The 27,762-nt window shown below is 45.4% G+C and overlaps 1 protein-coding gene across 1 annotated transcript; it reads right to left on the bottom strand.

The window, feature by feature from the left end:
* Positions 1 to 481: 481 nt before the first annotated feature.
* On the bottom strand, positions 482 to 27,762 carry LOC149429111 (CD276 antigen-like). Its single transcript, XM_089666716.1, has 3 exons — positions 27,619 to 27,762; positions 27,219 to 27,323; positions 482 to 3,763 (listed from the first exon to the last, which is right to left on the bottom strand). Exons 2-3 carry the CDS (start codon positions 27,286 to 27,288, stop codon positions 3,390 to 3,392), a joined length of 444 nt encoding a protein of 147 aa, XP_089522842.1. The 5' UTR covers positions 27,289 to 27,323; positions 27,619 to 27,762; the 3' UTR covers positions 482 to 3,389.

Below are 27,762 nucleotides of genomic sequence, written 5' to 3'. Positions count from 1 at the left end.
TTCAAAATTAAAATTTTGGAAGATGCCTATATTTGCTCTATTTTATTCTATTCAATTCTATGCTATTTTATTTTCTATTCATAGGTTTATTTTCTATTCTATTGCCAAGTAGTGATAGGCCGAACACCCCCATGTATGGTTCGCAGTCGAACCTACAGAATGTCCAACTGCGAACTTCGAACACGAACTGAACAACCGAGTGGTAGCTTATTACATCTGAGTATGTGGTAAGATCCCGCTCAGTTACTACAATCCGACATGAGTTATATTATCATGTCATGCTGTATTTTAGCAGTGAGACATTCATTCATGTTTCTGCTGTCAGTGGGGTTCCCCGCCGACAGCTGAATGTCAAAAGAATTGTTGGCATCACCCGACAATTTATTAAAAAAAAAAAAAAAAAAAACACAGCATGGGGTCCCCCCCCCATCCTTACCAAGCCCTTCGGGACTCGTATGGATTCTGAGAGAAACCCCCTCACCAAAATGGCATGGGGGTCCCCTCCAAAATCCATACCAGGCCCTTATCCAAGCATGCTGCCCAGCAAGTCAGGAAAGGGGGGAGACGGGCGCCCACCCCCCATCCCCTCCTGACCCATACCAGGCCACATGTCCTCAACATGGGGGGGTGCTTTGGGGCTGCGGGTGAGGGGGGCTTATCAGAATCTGGAAGCCCCCTATAACAAGGGGGCCCCCAGATACCGCCCCTCCCCCCCCATGTGAAGGAGTATGCGGTAGATAGTACTGCTACTCTTTCACAAAAAAAGTGTAGTGTAAAAAAAGACAGAAGACAGTCTTTGACAAGTCCTTTATTAAAAAAAAATTAAAAAAATGTCCCCCAAAGTAGACCCAACGTCAATCATGATGCCCGCCTCCACCGCCACCCAAAAAAAGAAATAAAACTCTCTGCTCGCGACACTGGCTCCCGCCGTCTGACAGTTGTGCCTGATAGGACAGTTCTTGTATACTGTCACAACGTCACAAGGGGGCAGGGGTTCACCACGCCCCCTTGTGATGTCATCACACTCTGTGATTGGTCAAAGCATGGCACCTGACCTACGGTCAGGTGCATTGCTTTGATCAATCACAATGCACTGTCAGGGCACAGTGCACTGTGGGGGTGAGGGGCGGGCGAAATGTCCGTAATGCCCATACCATTCGTGTGTTCGTCAAACACATGAATGGCCATGTTCAAGTCAAACTTAGGTCCCACATCTGCTGCGATCATCTATGCGATTGGAAGTGGAGGTTTTCCTCTCCCCTCCCTGTAGTCTTCTGAGACACGAAACAGTTCCCAGAAGATTACGGCACCATTCAGAAAGCACAGCTCTACTCGCACATGCGCAGTGGGCACCTGGCTGTGAAGCCGCAAGCTGTCCCAGCCAGGTGCCCACACTGAAGATGCCGCTGCCGAGAACACCGGTCGGCTGGTGAAATGGGCTGCAGGGGGGGGGGGGGGGGGGAATATCACGGGATCGAGGGACAGGTGAGTGGCTGCTTTTCTAAAAGTCAGCAGTTACAGTTTTTGTAGCCGCTGACTTTTTTTACAGTGCGACTGGTACGCCACTTTAACTAAAGATGCTGTTTCGCCACGGAGTCCCCCCCCCCCCCCGTGATGGCGTGGCATAGGTGACCACAGACGAATGCATGAGTGCAAGCTCTGAAGACGAGACTGAGACTTCCAAGTTATGGCTGTGGTAATAACGGACCTGAATGTAAGGAAATGGTCAACTGTATAGTGAATGCAGGGTCCGGGGAGACCGGATATAGTGAATGCCGGGTCCGGGGAGACCGGATATAGTGAATGCGGGGTCCGGGGACAGCGGATATAGTGAATGCGGGGTCCGGGGAGACCGGATATAGTGAATGCCGGGTCCGGGGAGACCGGATATAGTGAATACCGGGTCTGGGGAGACCGGATATAGTAAATGTCGGGTCCGGGGAGACTGGATATAGTGAATGCCGGGTCCAGGGAGACCGGATATAGTGAATGCCGGGTCCGGGGAGACTGGATATATTGAATGCCGGGTCCGGGGAGACCGGATATAGTGAATGCCGGGTCTGAGGAGACCAGATAGTGAATGCGGGGTCAGGGGAGACCAGATATAGTGAATGCGGGGTCCAGGGAGAGCGGATATAGTGAATGCGGGGTCCGGGAAGACCGGATATAGTGAATGCGGGGTCCGGGGGGAGCGGATATAGTTAATGCGGGGTCCGGGGAGAGCGGAAATAGTGAATGCGGGGTCCGGGAAGACCAGATATAGTGAATGCGGGGTCCGGGGGGAGCGGATATAGTTAATGCGGGGTCTGGGGGGAGCGGATATAGTGAATGCGGGGTCCGGGGAGAGCGGATATAGTGAATGCGGGGTCCGGGGAGAGCGGATATAGTGAATGCGGGGTCCGGGGAGAGCGGATATAGTGAATGCGGGGTCCAGGGAGAGCAGATATAGTGAATGCAGGGTCTGGGGAGAGATCAGATATAGTGAATGCAGAGTCTGGGGAGAGATCAGATATAGTGAATGCGGGGTCTGGGGAGAGCAGATATAGTGAATGCGGGGTCCGGGGGGAGCGAATATAGTTAATGCGGGGTCCGGGGAGAGCGGATATAGTGAATGCGGGGTCCGGGGAGAGCGGATATAGTGAATGCGGGGTCCGGGGAGAGCGGATATAGTGAATGCGGGGTCCGGGGAGAGCGGATATAGTGAATGCGGGGTCCAGGGAGAGCAGATATAGTGAATGCAGGGTCTGGGGAGAGATCAGATATAGTGAATGCAGAGTCTGGGGAGAGATCAGATATAGTGAATGCAGAGTCTGGGGAGACCAGGTAAAATTTTGATTTGAAACAAACAAATCGCATGTGCCTAGAGTAGATGTGGAGCCTGTACATGGTCATAGGATGTCTGTTTTCCTTCTGAGGTCTTGGCTGGATTATATGGCTGCTCGGGTTGCAGTCTGGACTATTCATCTCCACATACTATATAGTAGCGAGGGAGTCCAGATTTTTTTTTTTTTACAGTTTTACACCTGGTGAAGACAGCTCTCTGTGAATGACCCATGCACTATTGGGTTGATTTACTAAAGGCAAATAGACTGTGCACTTTGCTCCAAAGCTTAATGAGCAAAAGCTCTGCTGACTTCCATCTTCCAATCATGTGCAAGCAAAAGTGCTTTTTAAATATTCTTTGCACATGATTGGGTATTCCTTGCAAAGTGAATCTTTATCTCATTTACAAAACTCTGGAGTAACTGCACCTTGTATGGTGCACAGTCTATTTGCCGTTAGTAAGTCAACCCCCATGTGTGAGTATAATTACTTTTATTCCTTCATTATCAATAAATGCATTATCGGCACTGTCTAGTAAACCTAATTTTTCTCTTTCCTTGTGGATCTCACTGTGTACCTGATACTTGCAGAGCAGATGTAGCGGAGCCGGAATCTGGAGTGAAGATAACAAAGCAGCGATAGTTCCCTTCATCTGTGATCTGAATGTTGGGTATGGAAAGACTGGCATTGCCTTGTTGGAGGTCTTCGTCATGCATGTGAGATCTGGGCCTCAATGGTGTATGTTGGTAACTACGAAAACCATAAACCTCACGTTCAGTTCCATTTTGTAATCTGAGAGTCCAGACAACTGATAGTTTCTCTAGATTCAGCGGTATTGGGACACCAGACAGCAGACAAGGGATGGTGACATCTTCTCCTCTAAGAGCTTCAGTAGGAACATCTTTCCCAGTAACTCTCAGCCCCCGAACCTGCAAATCACCTAAAAATTAGAACAAAAAAAAAAAAGAGTGATGACAATTGTACAGGATCACTTGTGACAGAGGAAACGAAACTGCTAACGTAATCCAGAATAACACTTAACGACACCAAAACCACTTATGGACCCCCCGCCTGCAATGTACTGTGGACAGGCGGGCCGTGCAGGCAAAGCGACATACTGGTCTGTCATTCCCTGCTTTTGGGTTTAGGGTGCAGGCATGAGAACCCACCACTGACACCTGCTGTGATTGTACACAGCAGGAGTCTGTTAGCAAGTCCAACTTGTTCCACAACAGGATTCAGGACTGGGACCTGCCGATCAGCTGTGTCCAATCACAGCCCAGAGCTCTGTGTTGATGAACAAACAGGGATGAGAAACAAAGAGATCTGTTAGTAACAGCATCACATAATACACACATTACACATTGTTGGGTACGTATTTATGCCCTTGATCGCCCCTCCCAATTTTGGTCTTTTTTGTATCGCAAAAAATAAAAAACCCAATAGTGGTCAAATACCACCAAAAGAAAGTGCTATATGTGAGAAAAAAATGATACAAAAATTTCATTTGGGTATAGATGTCAGGAATCTCCTCGATCCCTGCCGCGATGGTCCCGGCGCAGGCGCAGTGCACCGCCCTGTGCAGGGACACGGGCACTAGGTCCGGGCCGGCCGTGGCGTTTGAGTTCGCGCATGCGCAGTAGAAGCCGCGGCCGCCCGCTGGGCACCAATGGCAGCGCAGGGCGGGATATTTAAATGGCCCTGAGCTGTCATTCAGTGCCTTCTGGTCTTCCCTGCATCCTGTGAACCTGTACCTTTGTAAGTTTTGACCCGGATTGTACCTGACCTTGCTGCTTTCTCCTGTTCTGACCCTTGCTTTGCCTGACCTCTCTCTTGAATGCCCCTGATTGGATTTGACCTGCTGTTGCTGACCTGGCGTGTGACCCGACCATTCTATGCCCGCTGCCTTGTACCTTGCCGTCCTCTCTGTTACCGACCCGGCCCGTCTGACCTTGCTCATCCATCCATCCATCCCTTGCAGTGGGGTCTTCTGACCTCCTCACATCAGACTCTTCCCCGTGGGAGCCCTTGGCGCATACTACTACCACTGAGGGACGCACCCAGTAGTCACGACCTGGTCTCGGGGAGCTCCAAGTCCATCCCCACCATCAGGGGCCCTGGTGAACAAGCACCCTGGGACTTAGATTCCGTGCGCTGGGGACGCCTATTCAGTGGAGTGCTAGTGGTACCGCCAGGCGGTCCCTTACAGTACCAGAAGGCCATGACTGAGTCTAGAGGAGGGCCCTCGCCGCTTGAGATCTGCAGGCACCTGTCTAATTTGACACAGGCCGTATCGGCCCTGCAGGATAGATGTCAGCAGATTGAAACCCAATTCCAGACCTGCACTATATCCGTTCCTGCCCCACAGGCCGCGGTCCCCGCACCTCCAGCCGTAGCAGCCCCTGTGCTGGTGTCTGGGGCATCCGCACCACTCCCGGCGGCCGAACCCCGAGTACCCTTACCGGAACGTTTCCACGGGGACCGAACACGCTTCAGATCATTCCGCGAGTCCTGTCTTCTCTATTTTGAGCTACAACCCCGCACCTTCGTGACTGAATCCGTGAAGGTGGGGTTCGTCATCTCCCTCCTGCAGGGTGAACCCCAAGACTGGGCCCACCGATTACGGGGAAAAAATGACCCTCACCTTAGTTCGGTTGACAGTTTTTTTGATGCAATGGCCATCCTTTATGATGACCCGCAGCGGGCAGCTTCTGCTGAAGCTACTCTGTACACGCTCCGGCAAGGCCGCCGAGCGGCGGAGGAGTACGCATCTGAGTTTAGGCGTTGGATGGGGGATACTCGCTGGAACGAGTTCGCACTCCTGCATCAGTTCCGTATAGGCCTATCAGAAGGCCTGAAAGATGAGCTCGCCCGGGTGGAGGTACCTGAGACTTTAGAGGACTTAATAGCACTGACCATTAAAATTGACTGTAGACTGAGGGAACGCAGGTTTGAGAGGTCCGGCCAGGGTCATGGAAATCCCTGGGGGTCATTTCAAGGTCCCAGTCAAGCACCTAGGCCAAACATCCAAAACCGGCCACCTGGAGATAACCCCGAACCCATGCAACTCGGCCTGGCACGGCCTAAACTACCCCCAGAGGAACATCAGCGCAGACGATCCCAGAACCTGTGCCTCTATTGTGGCGAAGCTGGTCATATGGCACGATCCTGCCCGCAGAAACTGAGTAAGTGCACCTCTTCTTCCTTATCCATTGGCAATGTTGGTCCATCCCAATACTTAGTGGTACCCCTTTCCTTTCAGCTTCCAGAAAGGACCGTGGAAGTATCGGCCATAATTGACTCGGGGGCATGAAGCTGCTTCTTGGACATTAATTTTGCTCACCAGCAGGGTATTCCTCTCCAATTGAAACAGAAGGGGTTCAATATTTATTTGGCCGACAGTTCCCGAATAAAATCGGGGGTAGTGAACCAGGAAACCCCCTCCATCACCACTGTCATTGCCGGCCAGCACCAGGAACTCCTCCGCCTGGATGCTATAGCTTCACCCCTCTTCCCAGTCATTCTGGGGCTCCCATGGTTACGGGCCCATAACCCCCAGATTGACTGGGAGACCGGAGTAATCTCGTTCCCTTCCCCATACTGTCGGGTATACTGCCGCACTTCGGGCCCGGGGGTCCCCCAAATCCTCCTGTGCTCTGAGGGGGAAGCTGAATTAAAACAAGTAATCCCTGCAGTCTACCATGGGTTTCTAGATGTGTTCAGCAAACGGGGAGCCGATACTCTACCCCCCCACCGCCCTTATGACTGTCCCGTTGACCTGTTACCCGGCTCAGAAATTCCTTTTGGGCGAATCTTCCCCCTTTCAGAGCTCGAATTGGGGGCCCTAAAGGAATATATCAGGGACAGCCTCCAGAAGGGGTTCATCCGCCCCTCCACTTCACCGGCGGGGGCGGGAATTTTCTTTGTTGAAAAGAAAGACAAAACCTTAAGGCCGTGTATCGATTACAGGGAATTGAACAGGGTCACGATAAAGAACCGTTACCCACTGCCGTTAGTACCAGAGCTGTTCCAAAGTTTAAAGTCAGCAGTGGTTTTTACCAAGCTGGATCTGAGGGGGGCGTACAACTTGATTCGCATAAGGGAGGGGGACGAGTGGAAGACGGCCTTCCGCACCCGCTTCGGCCATTTTGAATATCTGGTCATGCCGTTCGGGCTGTGTAATGCTCCGGCCACGTTTCAACACTTTGTGAATGATATTTTTAGGGACTTTCTGGATGTCTTTGTTATCGTTTATTTAGACGACATTCTGATTTTCTCCCCGTCTTTGGGGGAACACAGAATACATGTAGCAAAGGTATTGGGGCGATTGCGGCAGCATGGGTTGTACGCCAAGGCAGAGAAATGTTTTGAACAATCCAGCATTGCCTTCTTGGGCCTGATTATCTCCACCGCGGGGGTCGCGATGGATCCCCAGAAGGTCGCTGCAATACTGGATTGGCCTGAACCCACAGACAGGAAAGGCGTCCAACGATTCATCGGTTTTGCAAATTTTTACCGGAAGTTCATCAAGAACTTCTCGGGTCTGGTCTCCCCCATTACTCAGCTAACCAAGCTGGGAACCCGGTTCAGATGGACACCAGAAGCGCAGGAAGCTTTTGAAGCCTTGAAGAAGCTGTTCACGTCGGCACCCATTTTGGGTCACCCAGACGCCGCCCTGCCCTATATCTTGGAAGTAGATGCATCGGAGAATGCGGTAGGCTCCATCCTCTCCCAACGAAAAGGCACCAAGGAACTGCTCCATCCTGTAGCATTCTTCTCACGGAAGCTTACCCCAGCGGAGAGGAACTATGATATCGTGATCGAGAGCTACTAGCGATCAAAACGGCGTTAGAGGAATGGAGGTACCTGCTGGAAGGTGCGGTGCACCCCATCTTAATATTTACTGACCACAAGAACTTAGAATATCTGAGAACCGCCAAGCGTCAACGCCCGCGACAGGCGAGATGGGCACTATTCTTTTCAAGATTCAACTTCCACATTACGTACCGGCCTGGATCCAAGAACACTAAGCCGGATGCGTTATCACGGATGTACGAAGACGCCAAGGAGATCCCAGTACCCGACACCATCCTGTCCTCGGGTAACTTCTTGGTCCTTCAGTCGGACCTTCGTTCCAGGCTAATGGAGGCATCCACAAACTTCTCTACCCCAGGCGGAGGGCCACTCCAGAACAAGGGGGGACTCCTATGGAGGGAAGATCGAATTGTGGTGCCGGAAGAAGCCCGAACCCTGGTCTTGGGGCACTGCCATGACCACCCGATGGCGGGGCACTTTGGCCCAGAAAAGACCCTGGAACTTCTCCGACGCTCATTCTGGTGGCCAGACATGGCTAAGGATTGTAAGGGCTATGTAAGGTCCTGTATCACCTGCCAGAAGAACAAGCCAGCAAGAAACAAGGTTTGGGGTCTGCTGCGACCCTTACCTATTCCTGAACGGCTTTGGCAAAAGATCTCATTAGATTTTATAGTCGAGCTTCCGCCATCCCTAGACCACACGGCAATCCTGGTGGTCGTGGACTGCTTGTCCAAGATGGCCCACTTCATCCCGTTGAAGAAAACCCCCTCGGCGGCCGAGACCGCGCGAGTCTTTATTCGTGAGGTAGTAAGGTTGCATGGGGTCCCCGAAGACATTGTCTCGGACCGGGGGGTCCAGTTCACGTCAAGATTTTGGAGAGCACTGTGCAAAGCCCTGGACATCAAATTGTCTCTCTCCTCTGCGTTCCACCCTCAAACTAACGGTCAAACCGAAAGGACCAATCAGACCCTAGAGCAATACTTAAGATGCTATACTTCGTTTACTCAAGATGACTGGATGCCACTGCTACCTCTAGCGGAATTTGCGTACAACAACGCCCGCCACTCAGCGACGGGACAGTCCCCGTTCTTTGCCAACTATGGCTTTCACCCAGTCTTCCTCCCGGATTTGGTATCGGAATGCCCAGTACCAGCAACGCAAGATGTGGTAACGTTTTTCGCCGCGAACAATAAGAAGCTTCAAGAGGCCATCAGTCGGGCCCAGGAAGACTACAGGAAAGCATTCAACAGGAAACGGAGAGGAGATCTGGTATTGCGGCCTGGGGAGAAGGTTTGGCTGGCGACGTCCAATTTAAAGATGCTTTGCCCGTCCAAGAAATTGGGACCCAAATTTATAGGCCCCTTCTGCATTAAACGGATGGTTAACAAAGTAGCCTACGAACTCGTCCTCCCTGACACGCTCAAGATCCACCCAGTCTTCCATGTGTCCCTGCTGAAGCCAGTGGTCCCAGATGCCTTCCCTGACCGGGAATCTAGACCCCCGGAAGCCGTAACGGTCGAGGGAGAAGAAGAGTTTGAGGTTGAAACAAACAATCCTGAAGTGTCGAAGGAGGGGAGGCCAGACCCAATTCCTTATCAAATGGAAGGGCTATGGCCCTGAGGACAATTCTTGGGAACCAGCCCATAATGTCCATGCACCCAGACTTGTCCGGAGGTTTTTTCGCGATCACCCGTGGTGGAGAGATCGGGTGGGCATCCGGAGGCTGCCCGTAGGGGGGGGGGCAATGTCAGGGATCTCCTCGATCCCTGCCGCGATGGTCCCGGCGCAGGCGCAGTGCACCGCCCTGTGCAGGGACACGGGCACTAGGTCCGGGCCGGCCGCGGCGGTCGAGTTCGCGCATGCGCAGTAGAAGCCGCGGCCGCCCGCTGGGCACCAATGGCAGCGCAGGGCGGGATATTTAAATGGCCCTGAGCTGTCATTCAGTGCCTTCTGGTCTTCCCTGCATCCTGTGAACCTGTACCTTTGTAAGTTTTGACCCGGATTGTACCTGACCTTGCTGCTTTCTCCTGTTCTGACCCTTGCTTTGCCTGACCTCTCTCTTGAATGCCCGATTGGATTTGACCTGCTGTTGCTGACCTGGCGTGTGACCCGACCATTCTATGCCCGCTGCCTTGTACCTTGCCGTCCTCTCTGTTACCGACCCGGCCCATCTGACCTTGCTCATCCATCCATCCATCCCTTGCAGTGGGGTCTTCTGACCTCCTCACATCAGACTCTTCCCCGTGGGAGCCCTTGGCGCACACTACTACCACTGACGGACGCACCCAGTAGTCACGACCTGGTCTCGGGGAGCTCCAAGTCCATCCCCACCATCAGGGGCCCTGGTGAACAAGCACCCTGGGACTTAGATTCCGTGCGCTGGGGACGCCTATTCAGTGGAGTGCTAGTGGTACCGCCAGGCGGTCCCTTACAATAGCGTTACATGACCGTTCAATTACCAGTTAAAATAGCGCAGTGGCAAATAGCAAGAAATGCCCTGGACATGACAGAGGTAAAACCTTCCAGAGATCAAGTGGTTAGACCGGGATCCAACAAGGTGCTTTGACAATGGAGTCAGTAATGGTAACCCTCCAGTATGCTTCAACCTGAGGTTCTACACTCCTATAAACCCTCTGAATTCAAGATGTGGTGCAGATGCAGACAATCAGTTGGCGTTTTCTTTCATATATTCTGGCTGTGCCTCATGATTCAACCTGAGAGAAGGTAGAAGATTTACAGTGTCAAGTCTAGGGAGGGTTACTCTATTTGGACCGTGTCCTCAACCTTCTTGGGCTCCCTTTCACAGACATACCCAAAGCCTCTAAAAAATTGACCACCCATATCCTAACAGCAGGTTTTAGACCTATCCCTCTCCACTGGAGGACAACTGTTGTCCTTTCTCAGACAGACCTACTGGATACAGTTATGGAAATTAGGAGGATAGAACATCTGATGGCTAACATTTGGGATAGACTGGAGATATCCTCTCAGATATGGGCACTGTGGGATCAGCCATCTTTTAGAGCTTTCTTTAGGTATTTAACCTTCCTAGCGGTCTGATTATGTCCATATTTCTGTGCTCAAAGCAGTAAATTTTTTTGCATGGAAATATGTATTTTTTTTATTGTAGACCTGTAATTTTTGGGAATAACTCCCTGAAATCTGTCCGAACAAAAGTCTAGTAAACATCCCAGAGATGATAAAAATTGAAACACGAAATCAAATTATAATTTAATAAAGAATCATAAAAAAGAATATAATAATAAAATTCAATAATATAATCAAACCAAAAACACTGAAATGTGAAATAGAGCGCCAAGTTCGCACATCGCTGAGCTCAGTCGCAGAATCGTTTTCAGTGTCTGATGAGGAATTTCCCCCACGAATCATTATCACTCAATTCTGCAAGTGGTTCTGATTTACTATCGCTGTTCTCTAGCCGGTCTAAAACCGCGTCTGACCTAAAGGGACGCTTTTTGGACGCCATGGACGTTTCTCAGTTTCCAGGCAGAAAGAACAGTAAAAATGCAGGCAGGGCGCCGGACAAAGCACTCGGGACAAAATGTATGTGAAATGGTTTGATACAGGAATGTTTTACTATGAGATTTTAGTGCATTTAGTGAATGTCACTTTTACAACTTTCAAATTTCCCGTGGTTCCGCCCCTGTACAGCCTAACGTTGCAGGAGACGGAACCCAGAAGACAGATGCCGGCATTCGCCGGAAGAGATAGCCGTGGACGTTACAGGAGGGACATCGCGGGAGCGCAAGACAAGGTAAGTGAAGAACAGATCCCGGAGCAACGCTGCAGTGTATTCCCGGGGTTACCGCTTGTGGTATTGAAACTTTACCCCGAGCTACACTCGGGAATACCGCCAGGGAGGTTAATCACCACTTGGGGTTTTTTTTTTATTGTCTGCTATATAAACAATAAAAATACTCAATTTTGAAAACAAAAATCCATTTTTCTTCATTTCTGTTTATAAAATTTTCCAAGCAAAAAATCTTTCATCCTAAATTTAGACTAAAATGTATTATGTTACGGCTCTTTGGTAAAGATACCCCACATCAGTGTTTATTATTTAGTCTGTACCAAAGTTATAGACTCTACAAACTATGGGATGTACAGTATATCTGAAAATCGATCTACCCTGCTGTCTTGACGTCCGGTCTCAAATCTTGAGGTCCTAAAACGCCAGGACAGTACAAATCCCCTCCAAATGCCAGGACAGCACAAATACCCTCCTGTATGTCAGGACAGTACAAATCCCCCCTAAATGTCAGGACAGTACAAATCCCCCCCCCCCCCCAAATGACCCCTTTTTTTGGAAACTATACAGTCTTAGGTATTTAATCATGCGATTGCTATGATTGGTTATAATGCTCACGATACCCTGGCTAACAACAGCTGGGTATTGAGCTGAGTGATCCACCGCGTCCATCAAATGGCAGACAAGCTCCTACTTACCACTCAAAGGGAAAATCCTGACATCCTGGGTCACATTGCGTGGAATTACAAGTGTTTCTTTGACCTTTCTAGATGTAGGGTTCATATCATACACATAATCTGCTTTCCATGGTGGTGGGTTGGAATACACAGATGTATTTTTGAACATGAGTGGTGGTGACGCAAGATTAAAATGACTTCCATTATGACTGACACTGATTATACATTTTACTTGTTATAAAAAAAATAACAGGCTTTATGTATGGTTGATATGAGGTATAATCACTTGGGAGGACTTCCTATTTTTTGGGGGGAGGTGTCCATGCTGTATGGAAGAAACATCTTAGTAAAAGACAATTTTGAAATAGGCAGTTTTTGCCAAAAAAAAAACATTGTTTTTTTGTGTAGCAGCAATAATTGATGTGTTGGAAGCAGTAGAGGCAATACAGCCAAAAACTAACAAAGTATACACTTTAAAACAAAGCTAAAGCTATTAACATCATTTAAATTGCCAAACCGGGACAAAGAAAGTCACAGCACATAGCTTGTTGGGATCGTACAAACCACAAACCATAATCCTCAAACCCACATTGCAGAGATGATGCAGTTAAAAAAAATGAGTCAAGGACAACATAAATAAAAATAAACAATGTCAAGAGCCAGAAATATTGTACAGACACGCAGAACACCATGTAAGCTTTCTTACCAGGCTGCAATACAAGACAAAGAGATTAGGTACAGTTGTGCTCAATAGTTTGCATCCCCTGGCAGAAACTGTGAAATTTTGGCATTGATATTGAAAATATGACTGATCATGCCAAATAATGCTCTTTTATTGAAGGATGATGATCATATGAAGCCATTTATTATCAAATAGTTGTTTTGCTCCTTTTTAAATCCTAATCATAATAGTCAGAGGGGTCAAATTTTGGATAACAGAAATCACCCAAATGGCCCGTGATAGCTCCTATGTGGAAGCACTGACTTGGCTAGATACTGAGCCATGGGGATCAGAAAGGAACTGTCAAAAGTCCTGCATAACAAGGTAATGGAACTTTATAAAGATGGAAAAGGACATAATACAATGTCCAAAGCCTTGAATATGCCAATCAGTACTGTTAAATAACCTATTAAAAGTATCTCTTGATACCAAGCCAAGGTCAGGTAAACCAAGAAAGATTGCAGTCATAACTGACAGAAGAATTGTTCGGGATATAAAGGGAAACCCATAGGTAACCACAAGAAAAATACAGGCTGCTCTGGAAAAAGAGAGTGTGGTTGTTTTGAAGAAGCACAATATGATGACACTTGAACAAAAATGAGCTGCATGGTGGAGGTGCCAGAAAGAAGGACCGGGTAATGTGTGAGAAATGTAAGGATGCCCCATCATTTGATGGAAATGAAAATTATCAACCTACAGAGGACTGGATTCAAAGACACCCCGAAAATCAAAGTGAAAAAATGACATAGCAGGTGAGTCCATTTCATTGCAGCAACTCAGAATGGTCCTCAGTAGTTTGTATGGTCCCCAGGTGCTTGTATGCATGCCTGACAACGTCGAGGCATGCTCCTAATGAGACCACGGGTGGTGTCCTAGGGGTTTTCCTCCCAGATCTGGAACAGGGCATCACTGACCTCCTGGACAGTCTGAGGTGCAACCTGGCAGCGTCGAATGGACCGAAACCTGACATCCCAGAGGTGTTCTATTGGATTTAGGTCAGGTGAGCGTGGGGGCCATTCAGTGGTATCAATTCCTTCATTCTTCAGAAACTGCCTCCACACTCTTGCCACGAGTCCACCAGTCCTCCAGTAGGGTGCCCCAGGACATCAGGGGGGCCCCAAGCAGCTGGGTGAATCGAATGTTGACAGGGAGGGTAATCGGTGCTGCAGGGGACAATTACTGGAATTGATCCCCTATATGTCTCTCTCTGTAGCAACTGAAAGCCAGTTTCTTCTCCTCTCCCTCCTGTTGGCTTTCAGCTGCTGCAGTGAGCCATACAGGGGATCGGTTCCAGTAATTTTCCCCCCCATCGCCCTCCCTGTGCACCATACGTTTCCCCTGCTGCCCGTGCCCCCTGTGTGCTCCCACTCCCGCAGTGCTGACAGCTTCCCTCCTCTCCTTCCATCCAGCAGCTGCAAGCACACAATAGGATCCTTCAGGATAGAGGAAAGGATCCAGTGAATATGTTACATTTACTAGCCTCTTCCTTTCCTGAAAGAACACAATGAGTGATTGGTACCAATCACTCAATGTGTTCAACCATAACAGAAGCATAGTAAACTGTGTTTTTTTTGGAGGGTGGGGGCCCTGTCAGGTTGGCTGTATGGGGCCCCATGGTTTCTAACAGCAGCCCTGGTTACAGGAAATACATTGCTTAATTTGATACTCTACTTGAAATAAAGAACTCTCTACTTCCTTTATTCCTTCTGCCGTGTAGGCGCCCTGAGCATCTATCATATTTTCCAGCTCCTCCAACCTGGATCAAAATGGTCAATAATATCCTGACAAGAGAAAAATTAATGTACAGTATAGCAGCCACATAAAGAAAATTATGGAGTTATTGGATTAAAATGATACTAAAGTCTCTTATGTTTGTTATTTTGAAAAAACAAAACAAACAATGTCTATACCTACCTGCTCTGTAATGGTTTTGCACAGAGCAGCCCCGATTCTCCTCATGTCCCCCTCCAGCACTCCTGGCCCTTCCCTCCTGTTGGGTGCTCCCAGAGCAAACAGCTTGCTATGGGGGCACCGAGCAGGTGTACTCCTAAGCCGTTGCACCATGTGTCCATTCACTCCAAAACCACAACTTGGCCCCACTTCCTCCTGATTGACTCACTGGATGTGATTGACAGCAGAGGGAGCCAATGGCTTCCGCTGCTGTCTCAGCCAATGAGGAGGAAAAGTCCCTAGAGAACGGAGGCTCTTGTTGACATCAAGAGGGGGGCTCAGGTAAGTATTAAGGGGGATGCTGCACACAGAAGGTTTTTTTAACTTCATACCTAGAATGCCTTTAGAACCACTTTAACACTCTTCCGGTCATAGCCCCAATAGCTTTGAAAATGGATAGATTGCTCTCTTAATACTCAAAATATTGAATATACAACAGAGCTGATCCTCCTACACATAAGGATGAGATTGAAAAGTCAAAGAATCCCCTGCGCTCAAGAGTGGTGTGCTGATGATGGATAAATGTCAGGTCTTTGGCACTTCCAATGGTGGTACAAATTTTGCTGCCCTCTAAGGGTCGGGGAAATCCAGAAGAATCTCTCTAAAATAAGGGAAGAAGGGCGCACCAGCCTAGTGCATTACCTGAGACAAAAACTTTAATATTACAAGAATAATCGCGAGAGGACCCTCTGGGTCCTCCAGTTCTGGCCCCAAGGAAGAGAGGAGCACCCCTCAAAACACGTTAACCATCTGGGTCCTTGTACTATTAAAGTTTTTGTCTCAGGTAATGCACTAGGCTGGTGCGCCCTACTTACCTTATTTTACACGAGGATGAGACCCCTATTTTGGTATACTTATTGAAAGGGATTTGTGCTTCTAATAACCACTGGTAGGTTTCGGTTTCCCCGTTGAGCTCAAGAGACTGTTCTCTGGATGAAAGAAATCCACACACCAGCTTCCAAAGAACAATCTAAATCTTTATTTCATTATACTCCCTTTATATTGTATCACAGAATGGAATCTTATTGGATACTTGTCAAGGCTGTGTATGTGAACAATTTAGATTTTCCCATGGAGCAAAAGTGGTTAACTTTTAACTGTATCATAGTAGAAACAAATGCGGTTAGTACAAAAAAATAATTGGGTACTTTCCCTGCCTCTACCAAGGCTAAGCCAAGAAACACAAGAATATTGTGAGTACAGTTCTATAATACATACACAGCTTTTACATGCACGTCTTCATATTTTCATTAACTCATTCTGGGTATAATACAAAAGCAATTAAAATGGAATACAAGAAACAAAATGGATGGGAACAAGGAACACACATTTCCCTTCACTTATCACTTTCCCTAATTCTAACTCTGTACTGAGACATTTTGACATTAGACCATGGGAAAAGCTTCTTGATCCATCTCCTTATTTTTACATAAATTTCATCTTATCAATAACTGATGTCTCTTGGGTGTTGCATTTCTCTATCATGTGCATCTTCTTGGTTTCTGAATGATATGTAAAAGGAACACATTGCATTTGCACATTGCTCCAACTGGTTATGATAAGCCCTACCAGCATATGTTTCTTTTGTGTACGCCGATGTTGGGGGTATTGTTGGATTGGAAGGTTGGGGGCTTCATTCCTTTGGGGGGAAAAAAAATTATGGTTCTTTACCTGTAAACATGTTAAACTTTGAACAAAAAAAAAATCTTGTCCAGTTAGCATTAATTACATTTTGATCTTTTTATTGTAAGTACCGGTGCTTTTCTGTAAATGCAGTTTGACTTACTAGAAAGGGGCCCAAAATGTTATCTCCCAATAAAATCAGCCAATATTACATTATTGAACCTTTCTATCTGTCTGTATTAACATTAAAGTCACAAATAAAACAAAAACCTTTTTGTGTAGCTAATAGTTAATTTTTAGTTTGTTCTTTTATTACATCCATTCTTTCCATAAGGTCTACTTTGTAAATCTTATTTTCTTTTAATACCCTTTGTGCCTAAACCTTCCTGTTAGTAAGCTTGTTTCTTGTAAATAATGGTCTTCTTTTTCTTGCTTTGAACTTTACAAATCTTGTTGAACCTCTTGAGTTGTTGGCAAAAAAATTTAACCATTCCTGTTTGTTTCTTTAAAATCAATATTTTCATGAATTTTATCTTCCTGTACACATATATTATCTTTAAGTATCTTCTCTTTTTGATCATGTAAAGCAAAAGCTAAAAACCAATTTAATTTTTTTTCGCTTCTTCTAAAGATAATAAAAGGAATCTCTAATCTCTTCACCAAATTATAAATATGTCATCAACAAAACGTTTGGCTTGTAACGTATACTTGTGCCTATTCTTTCGGTAGATTTCTCTCTCCCATTTATCCATATAGAAATTAGGAAGACTTGGTGAAAATGTGGCTCCCATTGCTGCTCTGACATTTTGTGAATTATACTGTCCACCAAATCAAAAGAGATGATATTCTAAATAAAAACACAAGCATTCAATAACATTCTGTGCTGGAGGTCTTGGTCTCTCTCTCTCCCGCTTCAATGCCTTCCTTATGTTGGATAAAAGAATACAAGAGGGAAACATCTGCTGTAGAAAGTATACAGTGAATCCATTCTCATAATTACCTTCCTGTAAATATTTAATAAAGGTTTTGTATCCCTAAGATATTTATATAAACATATAAATAATTGTGCGTTATCACAAGTAAAATGTGCCATCTAGATATCACGCTGCTGCAAACACCAAATGTGTGTTCCTCACATAAACAGAAATCAAAAAATAAAATACAAGTGTTGTGCTGCCTTAATAATATATATACACCCAATGATGAATAAATATTCTTGTGCAAATTGTAAACATCTTCACTTTCAATCATATAAGCCAGGGGTGTCAAACCCAATTTCTTTGAGGGTTGCATCAGCATTATAGTTGCCCTCAAAGGGCCGGTTGAATCTGTAAGACCATATAAATGCTCCTTCAGTGTTACCTATAAGGCTACGTTCACACTAGCTTTGTCAGCAGGCGTCAGACAGGCATTTGGGAAGCATTTTTAATTTGAAAATTCTGCACATGGCAACACACAGTGCTGTTCACACTGAAAAGTTAGCGTTGCAACACAACTGACGCCTCATGTCCAGTCAGGAGGAGTTGAAGCTTCTCATTTAAGTCTATGGTGATGCTCCTCAAACGCCTGGCAGGCAATTGCAGAGCGTATGCGAGGCGTTTGCAGAGCGTTAATACCATTGAACTTCATTATAGGTGGTTGTGGGGCGGTTTTAATGCTTTCCAAACACCTATCAAATGCCTCAAAAATGCGCATATGGCGTTTGGGGAGCGTTAAAAATGCTTCCCAAATGCCTGTCTAACGACTGTCAAACGCTATAGGGGCGTTTGGCAGGAGTTAGAAATAAAGTCAAGTGTGAATGTAGCCCAACTCTGTCTCCTCCTCTCTACTCCCTCTTTCTGTAGGGGTTCTGTCCTTGGACCCCTTCTCTTCTCCATCTACACCTCCTCCTTTGGTCACTTGATAAACTCCCATGGCTTCAAGTACCATCTCTATGCTGATGACACACAAATCTATCTTTCTACTCCTCACCGCACCCCTTCAGTCTCCTCCTCACCTCACCCCTTCAGTCTCCTCCTCACCTCACCCCTTCAGTCTCCTCCTCACCTCACCCCTTCAGTCTCCTCCTCACCTCACCCCTTCAGTCTCCTCCTCACCTCACTCCTTCAGTCTCCTCTTGCATTACTAACCTACTAAGTGACATATCGGCATGGATGTCACTCCTCTTCCTCAAACTCACTTTCTGAAACGGAACTCGTACTATTCCCTCCAGCCCATTCCCCCTCCCCTGCCTTCTCCATCAAGATCAATAATACGACCATCAGTCCCTCCCTCATGCCAGGGTACTAGGTGTAATCCTTAACTCCCATCTGTCCTTTCAGCCCCAAATCCAATCATCCAAATCTTGTAGACTTCACCTCCGCAACATCTCCAAGATACACCCATTCCTAATCTCGGAAACCACTAAGCAACTTATTCACTCCCTTGTTATCTCTCGACTTGACTATTGTAACTCCCTCCTCATTGGCCGATCTAATCGCAGGCTATCTCCTCTTCAGTCTATCATGAATGCTGCTGCCAGACTCATCCACCTTACCAACCGTTCCGTATCTGCCACCCTCTCTGCCAATCCCTCCACTGGCCTCCATTCAGTGTCCTCCATCCCTCTCTTCAAATCCCTCCACTGGCTTCCCACTGACCAACGAATAAAATTCAAAACATTAACAATAACATATAAAGCCATTTATAACTCCGCCCCCAATTACATCACAAATCTTGTCTCCAAATATCACCCAAACTGTCCTCTCCGCTCCTCCCTCGACCTCCTGCTCTCTAGCTCCCTTGTCTCCTCCTCCCATGCTCATCTCCAGGACTTCTCCAGAGCCTCCCCCATCCTCTGGAACTCTCTACCCCAATCTCTCCAACTATCGCCTACTCTGCTCACTTTTAGGCGATCTCTGAAAACCGATCTCTTCAGGGAAACCTATCCCGCCTTCAGCTAATAACCGAATATTCTAATTCTATCAGTTCATCCCCCACAGTACCACCAGCCCCTCCCTGTTAGACTGTAAGCTCCAAGGAGCAGGGCCTCCCTATCCCTCTTGTATTGAACTATATCATTACTGTATTGTCTCCCTTTATATTGTAAAGCGCTGAGCAAACTGTTGGTGCCATATAAATCCTGTATTATAATAATAAAGTGTTGTTGCATGGCGACCACTTCCTGTTATCTCACATATATATTCTTATTCTTATTATAGCCATATTTACCCCCCTAACTCCTCCCACAGTTTTTACACTACATAGACAGTAATATACCAAAACGTGCGGATTGTTCCCGATTGGTGTGCTATTACTTTGTGGAACGTTTCGCCGAATGGTTCACCAAATATCGGCGTTTTTGTGGTGAAATTGGTCCCATAGGAATGAATGCCGCAATGTTCAAAACTAGAGTGGGAGCTGAAAAATCAGGACATGATTTCTAAACTGCCATCACTCCCGCATTTTTAAGCCCATCTACACAAATCTTATATCAAAACGTTCAGCTATCCCTGCTGCCACTAAAAATGTCCACGGCTGAGCCATAGTCCTGATAGTTTTCACAATATGACCATTTGTTTGCAACTCACGCCGCCCATTGACATTCATTGAAACTCCACTCTAGCCACCTGAAATTTGAAGGGCAATTTCTAAACTGTGACTGTGCCTTTATTTTTAATATTTCAGAGACATACTATGCATCAAAATGTAGGTCTGGGTCTTGTGATTCTCACAATATAAAGCTCTTTGGTGTAGGATTTATAATTTTAAAACTACAACCATCTGAAAATGGCAACTGCCAGTGAAGTGAGCAAGTTGGAGCAGTTTGTTTTTAACTGCTCCTCTGCCCTTGCTGTAGAGTGAGTTGCCATAGGAACCCAGGTGTGTGAGCAGGCAGCAGAGTGACAAAAGCTACTCCGCCCACTCCAGTTCTAGACTACTGGTGGAGGCAAGAACACTTCACACAATTTCCCCAGAAATTGTAGCTTTTCTAGTAATATCTACTCTTTATCATATTAAATAATTGCCTCTGCACTTGATAATTACTTGTTATAGTAATAACGTAAAAGAGAAGTGTGAGCGATGTAAACGGAAGATCAAGGGGGTAGAGGAGGGTTAGAGCAGGCTGGCATTTCTGGTAGGCTCAGCACAAGATTATTTGATAACTAGAGATGTCATCTGTACAGATGAAAAGGAGGTGGTCATGTAGTGAGTCTCACCCCAATCAAGGAATTACTAGGGAGGACCTTTCTAGTCAAATTCCTAGGCTTAATGTAAGCCAGGGTGGGAAGAGGGAGGGGGGAGGAGACGAGGATGGGGGAGGGAGAGGAAGGAGGGTTTGGGGAGGAGTAAAGGGGAGGGAAGAGAAGGGGTAAAGAAGGGGTTTGGTAGCAACTATCTGTATCCAAGCGGAAATGACTTGAAGGGTTTAAATAGGATCAGAAAATATGAATGAGATTAAGTTTATGACTTAAGGGCTAATTTCACCTAGAAAAAGACATAAGATACTTAGGGAAGTCCAACAATACTCAATAGACGTTGTATTTCTCCAAGAGACCCACCTATCTAGAAATATAAATATGAAACTATATTCGAAGCATTACCAAACTTGGATATATGCTGATTCACCTGTAAAGGGAGCAACAAGGGGTAGCAATCGGTTTCTCAGTAAAAGTGGATTTCCAATTGGAGGACAGAATGGAAGATGTGGAAGGTCGATTTTTGTTTATTAGGGGAAAGTTGCAAGGAAAGGAACATACACTGGCTAACATAAATTGCACAAATAAAAACCCAGCGGGATTCCTGGAAGGGACGATAAAGAAACTTATGGAGTTTAAAAAGGGGAACCTGGTGGTGGCGGGGAATTTTAATCTGTGTTTGGATCCCAAATGGGATGTATCATCCGGGGGGAGGAGAGGAGCCTCAAATCACTGAAAAGGTTATTGTATAGATATCAGTTGGTATATGTGTGAAGGATAAACCATCCTAGAGAAAGAGACCATACCTTCTTCTCGCATGCCCACAGTTCATATTCAAGGCTAGATTATAGAATGGTGGAGCACAGACAGTTGGAGATAGTGAAAGGATCAAAGATAGAAGTTATGTCAATATCAGATCATGCCCCAGTCCCAATGAGGTTTCAAATAGGGGGAGGTGAAGATAAAACATTATCTTGGTAATTGAATGACTCGCTTTTACAGGATCCTGAAGTTGAGAAGAGGATAAAAAAGGGAAATTGAACAATTTTTTGAGATAAATGAGACTGAGGGTATGTCCGAGGCAATAGTGTGGGAGTCACATAAAGCTTAGTATATTAGAGGTACAGGTGAAATTTGAAAAATTAGAATATGGTGCAAAAATTAATTTATTCCATTAATGCAACTTAAAGGTGAAATATATGAGATGGACTCATTACATGCAAAAGCAAGATAGTTCAAGCCGTGATTTGTCATCATTGTGAGGATTATGGCTTACAGCTCATGAAAACCCCAAATCCACAATCTCAGAAAATGAGCGGCCTTCAGCTCTTCTGCATTGTTCGGTCTCATGTCTCTCATCTTTCTCTTGGCAATGCCCCATAGATTCTCTATTGGGTTCAGGTCAGGCGAGTTTGCTGGCCAATCAAGCACAGTAATCCCACGGTCATTGAACCAGGTTTTGGTGCTTTTGGCAGTGTGGGCAGGTGTCAAGTCCTGCTGGAAAATGAAGTCAGCATCCCCATAAAGCTCGTCTGCGGAAGGAAGCATGAAGTGCTCCAAAATCTCCTGGAAGACGGCGGCGTTGACCCTGGACTTAATGAAGCACAGTGGACCAACACCAGCAGATGACATGGCTCCCCAAATCAACACAGACTGTGGAAACTTTACACTGGACTTCAAGCATCTTGCAGTGTGTGCCTCTCCATTCTTCCTCCATACTTGGGGTCCTTGGTTTCCAAATGAGATGCAAAAGTTGCTCTCATCAGAAAAGAGGACTTTGGACCACTGAGCAGCAGACCAGGTCTGTTTTTCTTTAGCCCAGGTAAGACGCTTCTGACGTTGTTTGTTGTTCCGGAGTGGCATGACAAGAGGAATACGACATTTGAAGGCAATGTTCAGGATCTGTCTGTGTGTGGTGGCTCTTGATGCACTGACTCCAGCCTCAGTACACTCCTTGTGAAAGTCCCCAACACTTTTGAATGGCCTTTTCCTGACAATCCTCTCCAGGCTGCGGTCATCCCTGCTGCTTGTGCACCTTTTTCTTCCACACCTTTCCCTTCCACATAACTTTCTATTAATGTGCTTTGATACAGCACTTTGGGAACATCCAACTTCTTTTGCAATTACCTTTTGAGGCTTTCCCTCCTTATGGAGGGTGTCAATGATGGTGTCAGGTCAGCAGTCTTTCCCATGATTGTGATTCCTACTGAACCAGACTGAGAGACCATTTAAAGGCTCAGGAACCATTTGCAGGTGTTATGGCTTAATTAGCTGATTAGAGTGGGACACTCTGAGTCGAGAATATTGTACCTTTTCACAATATTCTAATTTTCTGAGATTGTGGATTTGGGGTTGTCATGAGCTGTAAGCCATAATCATCACAATGATGACAAATCACAGCTTGAACTATCTTGCTTTGCATGTAATGAGTCTATCTCATATATTAGTTTCACTTTTTAAATTGCATTACTGAAATAAATGAACTTTTGCACGATATTCTAATTTTTCAAGTTTCACCTGTATATTGACCTCTATAGGTATAGAGACGAAGGAAAGAGGGAAAAAAATAAAACAAGCTATAGAAGAACTACAAAAACTGGAACAAACTCATAAAAAGGAAAAGGGGATGGACAAATATCAGAAGATAATACAAAAAAAAAGAGAGGAGTTGAAAGAACTGATGGAGCAGGATTCTAGGAGGATATTTAGTAGAATGGCTAAAGAGAGATATCAATGGGGGAATAAACCAGGAAAATATTTAATGAGAAGACTCAGGAATAAACAAGTGAGGAACTTGATTGAAAAAATTAGTGATAGGAAGGGAGAGAATTGGTATAAAACATCAGATATCGCCCGGAGGTTTCATAATTATACAGTGAACTATATAACATAAGAAGGGGTAAGTATTGGGGAAGTGAGGAGGAGAGAAAAAGAAGACAGGACTACCTAAGTGAGGTGGACCTTACACGATTAGCAAAGGAAAAATTAAAAAATCTTGAAAGCCCAATTACCCCAAAGGACATTAATGTTGCCTTAAAAAGTACAAAAGTAGGTAAAAGTCCAGGGCCAGATGGGTACACAGTAAGATATTTGAAAAAATTCAAAAAGATATTGGTCCCCAAAATATGTAAAATACATGAATGCGATAGGAGAGGGCCTGTGGGGGGGATAACTCTCAGTGTGCAAGTTATAGACCAATTTCACTGTTAAATGTAGATACTAAGCTGTATGCAAAAGTACTGGCCACAAGATTGAAGGACCTGATGTCCGAATGGGTGCATTTAGATCAGGTGGGTTTTATACCCGGGAGAGAGGGGAGGGACAATGGTCTGAGATCTTTGATGTTGGTACAAAATTTCAGATGCTCCCAATATCCTTACCTGGAGCTTTCTTTGTAACAATTAGAAAGATGATTAGTAAGTTCATATGGGTAAATAGGCCTAGGATTAGTTATAAAGTGTTATGTAGAGCAAAAGTAAATGGAGGACTGGGGTTACCAAATATAAAGAAATATTACACAGTTGTAATTTTGTCACGGGTGACAGATTGGTTTTTTAATTCACAAGGGAAAAGTTGGGTAAAAATAGAAGGGAATTTAAGTAAATCACATTTAGATAAAATGATTTGGATACCTTACGGGTTTTACACATTAGATGTAGAAACAAGGAAAATGACTAGGATTGTATTGGAAACATGGGACAGACTATACAATAAGGAAAAATGGAAATTTAACTCGCTATTGATACCCTCAGTGGGAACGGATTTTTTTGCACCAAGAAATGTTAAAATAAGTGGGAGATGGATAAAAGACACAAATGCACGTTTGAAAGAGATTATAAAAGGGGGGAGATTAGGCACGTTTCAGAACTTAAAAAAAAAAATAAGGATTTGCTAGATTTGACGAATGAAGGTATAACCAGTTATTACATTTTGTTGCAAATTTACCACAACCACTGAGGGAGGAAGAAGATATGAACCCATTTGAAAAATTAATGAATGCTGACATAAGCCCAAAACATATCACCTCAAGGATATAAAGGATCCTTATGGATTTAGAGGATGTAGAGCTCCCTGGGTACTTGGGCAAATGGGAAAAGGAATAAGGAATTAAAATCAACCCCCCCCAGAGGAAAGGTATTTTTAACCTAACACATAAAGCAATAAACATGCGTACTGTAGAGATGAATTATAAATGTTTAGCAAGATGGTATATAACACCAAGTATTGCCCATAAACAGCAAAAGGGATTGCCCCCCATGGTACTGGAGAGGATGTAGAGAAAAGGGTAATATGGAGCATATTTGGTGGAGTTGCCCGAGGATACAGGTCTATTGGAGGGAAATAGGTCATTATATCCAGGAAATATGTGGGGTAAATATCCAGGGAGACCCACTGAAATGCTTATTCTATTATTTTGAGCCCAATTCGAAAGTATATAGGAATAAAGTACCGTATCACTTAATCAGTGCAGCAAAGGGTTTGATACCAAAATTCTGGTTAGTGGCAGATGTTCCAAAGATAGTGGACTGGATAGAGTGGAAGGAACAAATAACAAAAAAAAAAGAAAAAAAAAATTGTCACATTTATTAAAAATTACACTGATATGAGTACACTGACGATACGCGTGGGGAGGAGCCAGGTGAGACAGGAACCAGATGAGAGGACCCTCTGTTTGTTTTTTTACTTTTTCTTTGGCAGAGAGAATAGGATGGGGAAAAAGAAATGAAGCGCAACAATATATAAATAAATATAATGGTGCTTACAATCTAATACGTGTATGTATAAATAGTGAACCAGGCTGCTGTGCTTGTGAAGATCAGTATATGCTATTCAAGATGTCTCCAATAAATATATAGAAACACCCATAGAGACTGCACATAACCAGTGCTATAAATGGATGGTGCACACAAATACAAAACAAATAAACCTAAATGGTGATCTGTCCCTTTAAATCCTAAATATCATCACCTGGACCTGTGTATCCTGATGCAAACACACCCACAAAAAGTGTTAACTGAATATAGTCTCAATAGTGATGGACTGTCCCTTTAAATCCACTGTACTTCAAGTGAACCAGTGTAGACACACCACTGCATAAACGTGTACGGTGCTCCTGTGTCACCCCCCCCCCCCCGCAAAGCAACTTGCCCCCAGCAGCAAGGGTTCCTCCCCCACAACCCTAGCCAGGTGTCTGTGGGCTTCTTGGGGGGGGGTTGAACCTTTTATTGTGTGTTTGTGGGTGAATTTCACCTTTGAAATAAAATACAATAGATACAAGTTCAGGTGAGGTCATTAACTGCCGATTAAAACAGCAATTATTTTTGTAAATGTCAGTTGCATTCATTATACTGCCCCTTTACAGGCATGTTAAAGGCATCCCCCAGGCATGTTATTTCAAGGAATTTTGCCATTTTATTGTTTTGCTCGAAGCATTATTAACCACTTGCCTACCAGGCACTTATACCCCCTTCTTTACCAGGCCAATTTTCAGCTTTCAGCGCTGTCGCACTTTGATTGACAATTGCGCGGTCATGCAAGATTGTACCCATATGAAATTTTTATTTTTTTTTCTCACAAATAGAGCTTTCTTTTGGTGGTATTTAATCACCGCTGGGCGCTTTACTTTTTGCGCTATAAACAAAAAATTTTGAAAACAAAAAAAAAGTTTGTTTCTATTATAAAATTTTTCAAACAGGTAATTTTTCTCCTTCGCTGATGTGTGTTGATGAGGCAGCACTGATGGGCACTGATAGGCAGCACTGATGATGGGTACTGATAGCACTGATAGGTGGCACTGACTGGCACAACCGCTGGGCACTGACTGGTGGCATTGACTGGCAGCACTGCTGGGATGCACTGATGGGTGGCACTTCTGGGCACAGGTGGGCCGAGCTAGTGGGCGCAATGCTGGGCACAGGTGGGCCGAGCTAGTGGGCGCAATGCTGGGCACAGGTGGGCCGAGCTAGTGGGCGCAATGCTGGGCACAGGTGGGCGGAACTTGTGGGTGCCACTGCTGGGCACCAATCATCAGGGCACTGATCATCAGTGCCCTGATGATCGGTGCCGATCCCCGCTCTGACAACTGCCGGTTCTCGGCAGTACTTTCCTCACGATCTGACAGCGTGAGGAAAGTGCAGCCGAGAACCAGCAATTGCATTTTCCGGTGATCACAGTGTCATTGGACACGGCTGATCACGTGGTAAAAGGCCGCTGTGATTGGCCTTTTACCACATCACGTGATCAGCTGTGTCCATAGGACACAGTGATCAGGGAGATCGCCGTGTGCGCGCATTCTGGGAGGACGTCATATGACACCCACCCAGAATTGGCAGGCTGCAGTGTAGTCGTCATTCAGCTATCTGCGGTCGGCAAGTAGTTAAAATCTCTCCATCCCACCATAGGGTATTTAAAACTTTTTTTTTCTGCTTTGGCAAATATTCTCCAGGGCAATGCCATGCCTCCTCATGCTATTTGATAATCTCTCGTCTACGTACTTAGAAAATGGCCATTTGCTGATTTCTACAATTTGCACCCAGAATGGAACCCGGGTGTGTTGTGTTCATCAATAATAGTAGCATTGCATTACCAGAGAACCTCCATTGTCCGGCTCTGTAATGTATCCTCAGGTACAATGACATTATACACAGAAGAGTGACACTGACCTGATCCTGGGAGGAAAAGAAAGGAGATCACAAGTGCAATTTTCAGCCTGGTCCTCATTGTTCCATCCATCCCGGATCCACTCCAAGAGAACTGTGATGTCTGAGCTGTACAAAGCAAAGAGCCTTGCCTGAACCTGGTTTCACTTTCACATTTTTGACAAATCAGAAAAGGAAGAACACAGAGACAAAAAAAAGGTATAGAAGAGAACATACCAATTGTACAAAAAAAGAAAAGAAAAAAACAAACAAAACTGTAACAATTAGCTACATACTTTTTGCAACAGGATCATTTTTTTACTGCTTTAGTTACAGCTTTAAGATGTTGCCTCTCCTGTTTCTCAGTAAAAGCTCTTTAAATTGATATTAAACCCAAAAGCAAACATGTTATGTTGTAGCTTACCAGCGCATTAGTTTTCTTCTTTAGGCTTTCTTTCTTCTATTTCCATCTGGTAAGCTAGAGGGCCAGTCTGTTGTTTTTCAAAGTGTAACATACATGTAAGATTTGAGTAGCTGAGATGTGATCTGTAGAAATATGACAATGTAG

The sequence above is a fragment of the Staurois parvus genome, unplaced genomic scaffold (assembly GCF_062004578.1).
Source record: "Staurois parvus isolate SC_StPar_1 unplaced genomic scaffold, SC_StPar_1.0 ptg002796l, whole genome shotgun sequence".
NCBI classification, from domain to species: Eukaryota; Metazoa; Chordata; class Amphibia; order Anura; family Ranidae; genus Staurois; species Staurois parvus.
This window is presented reverse-complemented; position numbering and strand designations above follow the sequence as displayed.